We start from the raw sequence: 13,464 nt of genomic DNA, 5'->3' as shown, positions 1-13,464 counted from the left end.
GCTTGGGACAAACCTTCAGAGCACCATAGAGATGGCAACTACTCTAGACTGGCCCCAGCTGCACCTTAATCAATGCTTGGACACTGAGAATAACCATGGAGGGGCAAGCAGTTGCATCCCTTCCCCTGCTCCTGCTGCCTGTTTCAACTGAAAGGTGGCAAAACTGGGAGGTAGTGCAGGCCAGAGTCAAAGGAACTGGATTCCAATGCTTTGACCTATGTAACTTGACCTCTGTGGGATTCAGTTTCTCCTCTGTAAAATTGGGGGGGGAGCAGGGGGGTGGAGGAAGACTTAGGCTGGATAGCTTCCAGTTCTAGAGCTTCAATCTTCTGATGCTCCTGCTCCACTTAATTTGAGATAAGGTTAGCTATCCAAGCCAGGGCAGGCAGAGAGGCAACCTAAATGAAGGAGGGCCATTTCACCATCTCTTCTAAGCTCACGGTCAAATGGAGATCACTAATGTTTTATCAGAGGGCTAGGCAAGCAAAAAGCAAGCATGGGCTATGGCAAGCTGGATTTGGTTCACGGTGTGGGACAGGTATCATTCGATACAGTCCATGACATGGATCTGCAGGGTGTCAATATCTGGGGCCTGATACTGACATTTTGGACAACAAAAATCAGGCTGTTTGTCCGGAAGACTTCTCCTCTGGCCCAGAGGCATGGGATGAAACGAAAGGTGATGATTGATAAGATGAACTAAGAGAAGAAAACAACCATTAGTCACAGCCACCAAGTTAGGGAAATGAGAGAAAAGTATTGGTCCCTAAAGGAAACATGAGCCCAGACCACTTTTCTGCCATGGGTCCCTAAAGTTTCTGTGCTAAGGAGCTAGTTCCTTGACCCAAGTGGAGGGCAAAGTGAATGGGGAAGAAGACCTACCTCCCAGTGCATCATTTGAATTCCCATAGGCACACAAAGTTGGGCCCAGTTCCCCAAGTCTATCAGGTGCAGCCTCATTAGAACACAGTAAAGTAGACCAAGTGGTTCATTTCCCTTGCTAAGTTATGATTTTTGGAACAGGAAGCCTTCCCCCCCCACCCCTCCTCAAACCTTATACAACCACAATATCTTTGGCTAAAGGATCAAGGACCTTAGGACTTACCTGGCTGAGGCAAGGCTGGCTGGGAGTTCTCTACATGCCGTTTTCTCATGTCTTCAATACTTTGAAAGCAGAAAGTTGTGTTCATAGCCCTTGGCAAATAAATGAGTAAGTAGTTGTGTCCCTCCAACCCACCCCACCCCAGGCTTCTAGAATCATTTCTCTCCTGTTTCTATTTCCTCGGCAGCAAAAGGCAAGGTGGCTATAATTCCCCTGAAAACTTGTTGCAAGGACAACTTTCTTCTGATAGAGATGGATGTTAGCCAGTCTGGCCTAGCCCCAAACTGAAACCAACCAGCTCTGCTTCATGAGGAATTCTGCTACCACAAGCCCGTTTCCTTTTGGACGTCTCAGAGGGAGTAAAATAGGCAGGAGAGATGAAAGCCTTTGTCACAGCTTGGGCCAAGCTGGGTGACTTACCGGGTAGTTTCTTTCGAGTCGGCCTTCAGTTTGCTATACTCCCTCTGGAGCTGCTCCAGCTGATCTTGCAGAAGTTCCTTCCGCTCTGCCAATTTCTCCCGGGCTTGCCTCTCGGCCTGGAAGTCAGCCTTGTAGATATCTGCCTGGAGGCAGAAGAATGGGGGCTTCTGAGCAGTCAGGCCCAGTGAAGTACTTCTTCAAACTCAGGCCCTGCTCTGTGGGAGCCGCCTACATTTGGGCCCTCCTGGCAGAGCCTTAGAAAAGGCCCAGGTCCCTCCAGACTGCCAGAAAACAGCAGCAGGAGAGGGGTCTCTTCTTTCAGTCCATTAGCCCCCTCTATGCACCCCTCTTTGCTGACCTGGGCCTTCAGGACCGGGATGGTCTCCATCACTGTCTTGTGTTGTTCAGCCTCCTCCTTGAGTTTGTCGATCAATTCTTGTTTGGCTACCAGGGCCTCTTCTGCCTGTTGCAACTGCTGCTTAAGGTCTTCCAATTGAAGATCCATTCCCTAAAGAGAAATCAAGAGAAGTCAACTGAGTTCCACTCAGTAAACCCAGAAGTTTGCCAAGGAACATTCTCTGTAGAGCTTTCTCCACTCCAGCAATGAAACTGACTTTGTAACAAATATACCAGAGTCTATGTCCCCTTGGGGCAGCTAGGTGGCACTACACGGGGCAGGCAGGCCTGAAGTCAGGAAGATCCAAGTTCAAATTTGAGTTAAGACACTAAGTGGGACCTCGAGTAAGTCCCTTCACCTGTCTGCCTCAGTTTCCTCATCTGTAAAATGAGCTGCAGAAGACTACCATTCCAATATTTCTGCCAAGAAAACCCCAAATGGCGTCATGACACAACTGAAACAAATGAATAACATGGGTCCCCTTAGGAGGCTGCTCCAGCCATTTCTAGAAATCCTCTCTTGCTCCCTTTCATAGTTTCTGCCTTAGCATGAACTCTTACCCTATGGTCTGGCCAGCCCATAATCTAACCAGTATTACTAGAGAATTGGCCCTCTGCTTAGAATTATTTCTATGTGACAGTTCTTCCCAGGTTCTAACTCTGCCACCTACAGTGAGGAAAAATCCAGTGTGAAGGGAAGAGTCAGATGAGAGAAATGTGTAATCCAAAAAGATCTCAACATCAGGCCACATTTGACAGGCATAAAATGGAAAGCCCCCAAATATTTCCTGCACCAATCCAAGATGAGTAAGCCTGGCTAGACCTGTGAAAAACAACTGGAGGGGACCAAAACCTTACTAGATGATGAATAGCAACCTCCAAACTCGTGTAGTAGGCTACCTAGTGGCCAAAAGGAGAGGTGATTGAGGGCAAGCACTGGTCTTGGGCCCGAGTGCCACAGATTAGGGGGGACATGAATTCGTCACAGCGTATGCCAAGAAAGGAAAGGAGACTCATTCAGAAGGAGCGGCAGGACAGCACCTGTCAACATTTAGCAGACCCTCCCCATATACCTGCAGGGCAGCCCTTACATCAGGCACTCCCTGACAGCAGAGACTGACTTTTGTAGGGACGCTTCTGTGAGTAACCTTCGTACTTAGAACTTTAGTGGGTGCTTAACAGATAATGCATGAGAGGCAGCAACAGTAACAGCTCCCATTTCAATACATTATAGAGCTTCTAAAAGTGTGATGAGAAAAACAGGCCCAGGGAAACATGACAGTCACAGTCACAACATGATCCAAACCCAAGTCACATTCCCCACACGATACAATGGTTTACCATGTAGCACAGGTCCAGACTTTGGATCAATGTTCTGCTGTCCAGATCTGCTCCCTCTCTCTCTAGCGAGGCTTGGCTCTGCTACTAAGACAACTCCTCTGCCTGCTTTTGTGCTTCTATGTCAGCATTTAACACAGTGATAGGCACATCCATCCATTCATTCATTTCCAGGTTGAAGGATGACACGGCTTTCTCTTCAGTGGGATCTGCTGACCCACTCCCTCCCATGTCAATCCTTTTCTTTTCATGTGGAAGATACCTCCATTTTGGGGGGTTTTTAAACTGTCCATAGACAAGGTATCCCAAAAGTCTTTGTGTGATTGAAAGCTTGTGTGTTCCAATTTGGGGCCATTCTGTATGTACTTGACAACACCATTATACGTTTCCAGGTTATTTTGGAAACAAGCTGTGGGGAGTTCATAAGGCAGGCCCAGAAGCCTCCCAGTTGCCAGGCTGGTACCAGATCTTCATTTCTGCTTCTAGCACTATTCTTAGAGATAAGATCCTCCCCAATTCTTCTCCAGATACAAGTCCAGCATTAAGAATCTGAGAAATGCTTTCTATAGAGATGCACACAGTAGGCTTTAATAAATGCTTGCCTACTGACTACCTCTCTGGACGTCCATTTGCTCTTCTGCAAAATGGAAATGAGAACTGTAACTTCTTCCCACATTGTTGTGAGACTTAGAGGAGAACAGAGAAAGCATGGTATAGCCCTTCCACCGTTTCTCTGTCACTTAGCTAGGAGGGCAGGGTAGCTAGGTGAAACAGTGGAGAGAGAGCACTGGCCTTGGAATCGGAGGATGAGAGTTCAAATCTAGCCTCAGACAACTGACACTTACTGGCTGTGTGATCCTGGGCAAGTCACTTAACCCTGACTGCCTCATAACCAGGGCCATCTCCAGTCACCCTGATTCTTCTCTGGCCACTGGACCCAGATAGCTCTGGAGGAGAAAGTGAGGCTGGTGACTTAGCACAGCACCCATCACTCAAATCCAGTGCACATGCTCATCATGGCATTACCTCCCTGATGTTGTGGTCTTTGAGAATGAAAGACAAACATCATCATCATCATCATCATCATCATCATCATCATCATCACTTAGCTGGAAAGTAGGCCAGGCCAGCTCTTTTCTGTTTCCCAGATAACAGGATGCAATTCAGAGCAGTGAAGCCACTTGTCCAGGGTCACATCAACCAAGAGACTCTGAAACTGGTCCTCACTCCCACATACACCCTGTACCTCTCAGGGAGGGGACCCTCCATCATTGACCAAAACAGAAATCAAGACTACAAAAGCAATGAGACAGAAAGCAAGACAACCTGGGATTAAAGCTTCACAGGGTCCTTTACTGGCTCGATGACCCTCAGCAAATCTTCTCGCTGACTGTCAGCTGGCTCATCAATAAAATGAATATAAACCATGGCATACACCCTTCCCATAAGCTGCCGTATGTGAAAGCGTGGGGCCCTGGACCACAGGGAGGCAGCATTTCCAAGGTGCTAAAGGTGCTGGAGAAGAAAGGTCAGGGCGGAATTGTGTGTACTCACCCTGGTGCGCTCAGTGCTGGCCTGGCTGTTCTTGATGTGGTTGTCGTACTCCTGAAAGAGCTGGCGGTAGGCAACTTGTAATTGGGCCAGTTTACGTCTGAAAAGACCGGGAAGCCTTATTTCAGAAGCAAGACTCAACTGCCTTAACTCTAATATTCCCTGTTCACCATTTGAAAGAAAGACAAGTTGTCATCCCTCCTGGAGAATGCCTCCCATTTGGTTTTCCTCTGAAACGAGGGTCCTCTTCCAGTGCTGCTGCAAGAAGCAGGCAGGAAGCAGAGAATGCAATGCCAGGAGATGGTGCACACACCCCCCTCCACTTGGACTATCAGCCACTCTAAGTAGATTTCACTTGATTTCCCTGCAATAAAAATATTCGGGAGAATCAAACCAGCAAAGAAGGCAAAAGAGGGAAATGGTCAATGTCTGAGATCCCCATAAAGCAGACATCAATGAAGGGGTGGTCAAAGAGAGTGCTTACCTACAATATCTGGAGCAGCACTTTTGTATGTTAGCCAAAACCAAGAAACAAAGGAGCTGCCCACTAATCAGAAGCTAAATGTACTGGGATTTTACTGAACTGTGGGCAAGGGACACAGACTCAACATGGGACCTCCAGAATAATGGAACTGCTAAGTGAGCAAACTCCCTCTCCCCAGGTAGGCCCCCACAGCCCCTTCTAGGTCCAGCCAGAACACCCAATCCAGATGTGGCAGAGGAAGGAGGAAAGAAGGAAAAGGGTATTTGGGAAGTGCTCCTTTTGTACTAAACACTTAAGGCCTTCCTTGCCCTGATGCTTCATGTCAAGGGATCTAAAATGGAGCTTGTTCTCTGTCCCCCCTTCCAAAGGCACCACCATCTTTGCAGTGGCTCAGGGTCAGAAAGTCAGGCCACATGTCCACTCAGCTGCTAGATCTTTCTCTTCTTTAACATCTCTCTCAGCCAGCCCTTGTCCCACTTACTCAGCTCCACCCTTGGCTCAAGACCTCAGCACCTTTGACCGAGATCATATCAACTCCCTCCTGAATGGCCTCCCTTGCCTCAAGTTCCCCCCCATTCCAGATACCATTGCCAAAGTAATTGTCCTTAAGCACAGATCTGGCCGTGTCACTCTCCTAGTGGCTTCCAGATGCCTCCAGGATCCTATACAAATTTGCATGGCTAACTCTCCAAGTCAGCTTGCCAAGCCAGCCTCCCTCCCTCCTCTCTGCCTCCAAGGCCTTCCTCTGCACTCCCACACTGAAAAGTTCTATCCCTCTAAAATGACACTCAATTTACGAGGCTTTGATGTGGATGTGCCTGTTGGTTTTCTCTCTCTGCCATATCTATTTGGACCTGACTCATCGCCTCCCTCTTGCAACTGGAGGACTGGTTTCTATCTCCAGAGCTCAGTTCAAGCTGGTCCAGAGTTTGTACTCAATAAATAAGCTGGCAAAGCCCTAGCAACTAGCTTAGCTACTACCAGGCCCTCGAAAAGGAGCCCCAAAAGGCAACATAACATGGGACCCAGAAAGGGCTCCTCAAGTACAAGAATAGAACCCTTGGAGTGAACGAGTCAATGTGAAGGCCAAACTGACGTCCATGCAGACCTCTGAAAAGATTTCAAGATAAAAGGGGGCTCCACAAATTATCTCGTGAGGTCCAAAATCTTCCTATGTGTTGACCAAGAGGGAAACAAGCCTTACTGCCCAAACAGGGAAGTCTTTTCAATACCTTCCACACACTGATTAGAAACCTGGTGGCTCTAGGAAGTAAGGAGGCTATCCATCAGGTAACTGAGTCACCTGAAGTGGGTACCAGGGAGCCATTTCTTCTTAGGTTTGTTATTGCTCTGAGGCTTCCCCCCAAAAAAGAACAAGGTCAGGAAATTTTGTGTTATGGGGAGGTCTGTCCAACAGATTTTTTTTCCTCTCCCAAAACACTTGCTAGGTGGTATTGAAAGGGTCCTATGTAACATTCTTATTTTGGTGTTGAACATCCAGACAAAGCTAGCTCTCAAGTCAGTGGCCTCCAAGATAAACGATATTCTGCCTCTCGTCATTATAGCAAGCCCTAGGATCTTAAGTCTTAGATCTTAGGAAGGAAACTCAGGGGTCATTCAATTCAATCTCATATTACAAAGGAGGAAACTGATCCAGGGAGAAATAAATAACCTTTGGAAGAGGTCACAGAGATGTCAAAAGTGGAATTTGAACCTAGAACCAAGGTTCTTTCGTCTGTGACACACTGCCTCCAGATTTAACAATACCTTTTTCTCACCAAAACTACCTAGGAGCTCGATAGTGCAAGTAGCATTATTCCCAATTCCTTGATGAAGAAAGTGAGGAAGTCCAATGTTGGTAGGGTCAGGGCTCCCATGAAGCCTTTTGGGATCATGCTCTCCACATTGGAGCAGGGTATTCACACTATTTCCACTTCCCTATCTGCCGGGGAGAGGCAGAAGGGAGCAAAAGAACAAGGAACTCAAGAATCAAGAGGATGAGGAAGCCAAGGTGAGCCTGAAGGCAGTCAGAGGGCTTGCTCTCAGAAACCGTCCCCTTCCCCATTTCCCAGGCCTCCCCCCCAGGGCCCCCCAAAACAACATCCCGCTCACTTCTCCTCAGAGGCAGCCTGCCGCTCCATTCTCAAGGCAGCCTCCATATTCTGGGTCTGCATGCGCAGCTGGTCCACCTGCACACTGTGCTGCTTGTGCAGCTGTTCATTTTCACTCTCCAGCTGCTTGACCTTCTCGCTGGCCATCCGGGCTCTTGTACAGGAAGAATCGGAGGGAAGACAGAGAAGTCGATGAAGGGACATGGGAGGAAAGAGAGACTGGGGTCAAACCCCCTAGGGCAAGCCAGACACCAGTCAACGGAATGGTCCCCAGTCAGGTTTGTGGGCTAGGGATGCTTGGGGCTGCCCCATAACCATCCCTCTTAAACCCACAGTGCCCACCCAAAACTTCTCCTCTAAGCCCTGGAGAGGCAAGGAGAGACACAAGCCAGGCCCTGCACTCAAAGAGCTCCCAGTCTCATGGGGGAGACAACATGCAAAACATTAGATACAAAGCAAGTGAGGGACAGAGAAAGCCCCAGAATTAGGGGGATGAGCAAAGACTTCCCATAGCTGGATCGTGGAGGAAGCCTGGGACGCCAGGAGGCAAAGATGAGAAGGGGCCGTAGGCCAGTCAGAGAAAAAAGGCTCAGGGCTGGGAAGTGGAGGATCTTGTTCAAAGAAAAGCCAGAAAACCAATCGCCATTGGATCAAATACACAGGATGGTGGGCATGAGATCTAAGACTGGTGCCATTTGGGACAGGGTTTTGAATGTCAGACAGAATATTTTGTCTTTGATCCTGGAGGTACTAAGGAGCCACTGAAGGTAACTTGGGGGAAGAAGGGAGAAACAATGAAGAGTCTGGAATGAGACCTCAGTTGAGAGGCTGAGGGACTACAAGGTATTGCCCTCAAGAGGGATAGGAGGTGGAGAGGGTTTAGGGGGAAAGATAAAGAATTCTGGATATCCAGGTTGAGATGTCTGAAAGGAGAGACTAAGGCAAAAAATGTAGATGGAAGAATCCTGAGCCTTGAGGGAGCTGGTGGAAGAGATAGTGGCCCTGGCCTAAGCCATTACCAGCCAGGCCAGCCTGAGCCTAGAGGCCCTCTCCATACCTGTCCTCTAGGACTTGCTTGTCCTTATTGGAAACTTCCAGGCGGCTCTGACTCTCCTGCAGCTCCCCGAGCAGGGAGGTCACCTGGGCCTTCACAGATCCTTTGTCCTCTGTCAGTTGCTGTGGAGACAAGAGGGCAGCCGCACATCAGGTCCCTCCTGTTCTAAAGCCCAGGTGTCAAGCCAGAGGCGGAACCCCCACCGAGCTGGCAATAAAATTTGGCTACACCCTTATTTTCCTCCAGTTCAGAAGAAAAAAAATAAAACTGGAACAAATAGCTCTCAAAATGAAAAGATGGAGCCAGACTGTTAAGGGCTTTAGATGTCAGGAGACAGGGCTCTACCCGCCCCCCACCCAGGAATTCATAGGGAGCTCCTTGAAGTTTAAGGCCAGGAGTCACATAATCAGATGTGCACTTTGGGACAAGTGCTTGGGTGGTTGACCGGTGGCCGCTCAAGTTGGCTGTGTCCTAAGCAAAGACTTCCAATGACTCTTTGGGCCTGGCTCCCTCTCCTTGCTGACTTGGTTTCCTCCTTAGCCAAGCATGAACCAAATCCTAAAGATGCCCCCATCCCCTACTGAAAGCCTTTGCTCCCAGGATGTGCAGCAACCCTTTGGGCTCCTCTCGATTCTCATCCCAACTCAGTCCTGGCTAGCTCCCTGCACTCAGAGTCCCCACTCCAGCCAGGCCCAGCCCCCTTAGGGCGGCACCAGAAGCCTGCCAGTCACCATCAGGGCTGCCTCAGACAATACTCTGACATTCTTTTTTTTTTCAATTCGGTAAACTATCTGGAAATGGGGAGTCGTTAGAGCACCCCCCCTCCCGGAGCCATTCTCATGGGTGAACAAACCTTGGAGGGCAATAGAAATCTTAGCAGCTTGAGGCCCCCTAGAACATGTTTTGGAAATATGTCTCACAGACCCGGTGAAGGTCCTGAAGGCAGGACCAGGTCTCATGGAGCCTCCAGGCTCATCATCGACCTGGGCAACTCCTAGAACCCTGGAAGGCTCCACCCTTAATCGCTGCTGCATTATCTGCCTGGCACTGCACCCCAAAAAACAGGAGGCCCTCAGGGAAGGGGTGGACATGATGGAATGCTATTTTCTACAAATGGGGAAATAATGGGACTTAGGGTCCAAAAGGTCCTTTGAGGGAATCAATGAACATGTCAGGAAAACTGAGGCCCAGCCAGATGACCATGGGCAAGCCCCTTCCCTCTCTGGAACTCAGTGGCCTCTTTCAACAAGAGCACTTCCACACTCCAACCCAGTAGGTGCTCTCAGTAGCTAGAATCCTGGCAAGTCACTGAGTCGAGGTTGTGTGATGCCAGATCCAGCCCCACTGTGCAGCCCCTCTGACCAGGCTGGGTGTCCATCCCAGCACCATTGGCGCTCCCCAGCACCACCACCACCAGGAGCACTAAGCAGCCCTTAGTCCTCACCTCCACCTGCCTCTTCAGGGCCTGTAGCTGCTGCTCAGCCCTCCTCTCCACCTCTTTTTCCCTCACTGCCAATTGGGCCACTTTGCCCTGCAGGGACACCAGGTCCTGCTTCAGTGCCGTGTTCCTAGAAGAGGCAAGCCTTGGCTGTCACCTGCTCAGTGGTGGGGTCCTGGGGCCAGCCTAGAACCCTGCCAGCCAGCCCTGTAGTCAGGACTGCTGGGCGCAAAGAGGCAAAAAGCTCCAGGGGATCCAAGACCGGGACAAAAGAGGGCAAGGCGAGGGGGAGGGGAGAAAGGTGAGGGAGAAAGGAAGCTCTGGAGCTTTTGTAATGACAACTCACTCATTCTCAACATCTTGTATCTTCTTCTTCAGCAAGTCATTTGAATCCCCACTCCTACCACGAAGAAAAAAACAGGAAGGGAAAGCTCTTAGGAGCTCTAGATCCTTGGAATCCCTCTCAGAAAAGAGGGGGGTGGGCAGGGAGGGGAGAAGAGGAGCACCTACTATGTGACAGACCCTGAGCTAAGCACTTTTCCATATTCTCACAACCACCTTGGGAGGGAGGTGTCATTACTCTGTCCATTTTACAGATAGGGGAACTGAGACAGGCAGAGGTAAAGTGACTTGCCCAGGGTCACACAGTCAGTAAGTATCAAGTATCCGAGACTGGACTTGATCTCAGGTCCTCCTGATTCCAGGGCTGATGCTCTGTCCACTAAGCCATCTAATGACCGCCTCTGGCACACCTAGCCCCCTCCTCCCTTCTCAGGCTTCTATTCTTGGATCTAGTGACTCAGTCTCCTGGCCATTCCGCCAACCAACAAGCCCTTCCTGCCATCTCTGGGCAGTCTCTGACCTCTCTGGCTTTCTTTGCACCCCAACAAAAACCTTCCCTTCCACAAGAAACCTTCCCCACTCCACCCTACCCCCATCCCCTCCTCTCTTCAGTTGTTCCTAAAGAACCTGTCTGGAGTTTGTTTTGTATCTATCTCTGTTGCCATCCTGTCTTCCCCATTTGACTCGAAGTTGCCTGGGGGAAGGGACTGTCTTTGGCCTTCTTTTGTCTCCTTAATCTAGAAGGAAGGCAATGCTTAATGAAAGTTCATTGAATGAAATGAATGAATGAACTTAATTTAGGGAAGCAGGGATGTTGTCCTCCATCTTCAGCTCTACCACAAGCACACAGGGGGCCTGACTTCCAGCAGTGGCTGGCCCTTGCAGGTAACTGAGCCCAGGAAACACCTTTGGCCTGAATCCCTTTTCCTTCCCTGCCCCTCTCCACCCACCCCACCAAGAATTCAGTTTGCTGTTCTACTGCCTAAGGCCTGCCATCTCCCAGAAGCAGGCTGGGATAGGTCACTTTGGAACTGATTCTATTCCAAAAATAACATGGCAAAAAGCAGAGACCCCGAAAATGCAGCAAGGCTAACCTGACACTTGCCCCATGCGCAGCTTCCATCTCCAGTGGTCTTTGCAGGTGCGTCCCACCGTCCTGAAAAGAGAAAATCAGGCTTGACGGTGGTGAACCATGTCAGACTAACGGGCATATCTGGGCTGTTCCTAGTGCCCAAAAGGAATGCTCCTGCTCTGAGAGATGCAGCCAAGTCAGGGGGCAAGCCAGACCCTGCAAGGAAGCTCTCAGACAGGATCCCTCCCTCCTCCTCTTGCTCAGAGTCACTCAGATCACTTTTTAAGCAGGCTTAAAGTCCTAGACAGCAGATGCTCTTTAGATCTGCAGGTGATACCAGACACCCTCACACTGGCTGAGAAAGCCAGGATCCAAAAGGACCTCGGCAGGCCAGAGGCCTCAGATCTACAAAGTGTAACACAACAGGGAGCAATGGAAAGTCTTGGCATCTATCGATTTCCCAGGAAAAGAAGGGGGGGGGCAAAGAGACAGCTATCATCATGAAAAGGGCCAAGAGGTGTGGGTGGACTGTCAGCTCAGTGTGAGTCGATGGGGTAGGCCCAAGGGCAACCACAAAGAGCTAAGAGCATTTAGGACCACTGAGTGTCCAGAATAGAGAGGAGATAATGCTACCACCTTTGACCTTTGCCAAACCTCATCTGGAGTGCTGTGTTCAGCAGCTGGGATAGAAGGGAACTCAAAGAGGTCTCCCAGGGGAAGGGAGGGGAGGGCCCTGAGTCCCTAATCTGTCCAGGCATCATCTGGAGAAAAGAAGAATCCTGATGACCTAAGAGCAGCAGGAAAGAATCTGCAGCGCCACCCTGTAGAGATTTGTCCAATCTGGCCCCAGAGAACAGAGCCAGGAACTGATTCAGGTTTGCCTCAAGAGCTGCCGAGTTGCTCCATCTGGAGTTCTTGGAGCACAGGCTGGAAAAATACGTGTTGAGTGTTGGTGTTGATTCTTTCCCAGAGGAATGGAACAGGTGGGACGTAAGTGGTCGTCATAGGGAGCCTTGCCAACCCTCCAGCTCAACCTCACTCTGACAGTAGAATGAAGATGCAGAGGATCTTTACAATCATAGCTGGCTTGGCTGGATCATGGGTCGGCAAACTAGGGCCCAAGGGCCAAATCCTCTCCACTAAGAATGGCTTTGACATTTGTCAATTCCATTTTATTGCATTTATAACTGTCAATGGGCCCAATAAGCCTGGCACAGGCCTTAAGAATCACAGAGCAGGAAGGATACTTGGATACCACCTAATTCAATTCCATTCTTTCTCCAAGAGGACAGGCAAAGACTCTGTCAAGGTCAACAAACAGTGAACAGAAGAGCTGAGGCTTTGAACTCAGGGCTCCTACCACCCAGGTCCCATCTCAGAGGGGGAAAGGAGCCGTGGGGCCCTCCCCAGCCCCATGGGCTCCCAGTTACCTTTGGCCTCAGATGGGTCTCCCCAGTTTGGCCCTGAGAAGCTTTCTTCCTCAGTTCCTGGTTCTCCAGAAGAAGAACCTGTTTCTCCTTGCGGAGGCTTTCACTGGTCTCTTCAACATGTCGCAAACGCTCCTCAAGCTGCTCTTTCAGGTTCCTCAGAGTCTCTCTTTCTGTCTCACTGGGGATCTGACACTCATAAAACAGAGACTTGGAATTAGACAGGACTTCAGGATTCCTTCCAAAAGGTCTATTTCTCAGCCAAGCTTGAACCGTTTCTCGAGGCAGGTCACACCACCAGACATTTGTGAACCCCCAGAGAAAGCAAGGACTACTACCTAGAAGTCTCCATACATTTCTCACTTCCTGGTCAAAAATGGTCAATGGTATCCACTGTTTACAATTTAAGTCCAAGTCCCTTAACCTGGAATTTGAAGCTCTCTCTGATCTGCTCCCACCTTATTTACCATTACTGAGAATGAGTAACCAGAATGAGGAGACTTCAGAGCAAAATGACTGAGGAGACTCCCCAGCTCCAACATGTATACTCTAAGAAAAACCTAAAATTTGGACCAGTCTGGACCAGACTTGGCAAAGATGTAGAAAATGCACCAGGCTGAATTCTCACCAGGGAAAGTCCAGAAAAAGTCACAGTGAGTCCCTTTTCCAGCCCAGGGCAGCTTAGGAAACTAGATTGAGAGGTGTGTGGACAATAGGGCAGGGACTGGT

General features: G+C 49.5%; 1 protein-coding gene across 3 annotated transcripts in view; it reads right to left on the bottom strand.

Annotated features, from left to right (window-relative positions):
- Nucleotides 1-13,464, bottom strand: part of IKBKG (inhibitor of nuclear factor kappa B kinase regulatory subunit gamma) — a 35,387-nt gene continuing 21,923 nt past the window's right edge. Inside the window, exons 4-14 of one of the 3 annotated variants that reach the window (XM_074204083.1) lie at nt 12,739-12,930; nt 11,331-11,392; nt 10,241-10,294; nt 9,901-10,024; nt 8,460-8,578; nt 7,404-7,556; nt 4,811-4,907; nt 1,881-2,030; nt 1,523-1,665; nt 1,106-1,194; nt 1-699 (exon numbers count right to left, since the gene is read on the bottom strand). In XM_074204083.1, the coding sequence (XP_074060184.1) occupies nt 542-699; nt 1,106-1,194; nt 1,523-1,665; nt 1,881-2,030; nt 4,811-4,907; nt 7,404-7,556; nt 8,460-8,578; nt 9,901-10,024; nt 10,241-10,294; nt 11,331-11,392; nt 12,739-12,930 (1,341 nt within the window). In that variant the 3' untranslated portion in view covers nt 1-541. The remainder of the gene's footprint in view (nt 700-1,105; nt 1,195-1,522; nt 1,666-1,880; nt 2,031-4,810; nt 4,908-7,403; nt 7,557-8,459; nt 8,579-9,900; nt 10,025-10,240; nt 10,295-11,330; nt 11,393-12,738; nt 12,931-13,464) is intronic. The other 2 variants (XM_074204085.1, XM_074204084.1) reach the window with 2 other exon arrangements.

Source organism: Macrotis lagotis, chromosome X (genome assembly GCF_037893015.1).
Source record: "Macrotis lagotis isolate mMagLag1 chromosome X, bilby.v1.9.chrom.fasta, whole genome shotgun sequence".
NCBI lineage: Eukaryota > Metazoa > Chordata > Mammalia > Peramelemorphia > Peramelidae > Macrotis > Macrotis lagotis.
Note: the sequence above shows the minus strand (reverse complement) of the source record. Positions and strands in the feature narration are given on the sequence as shown.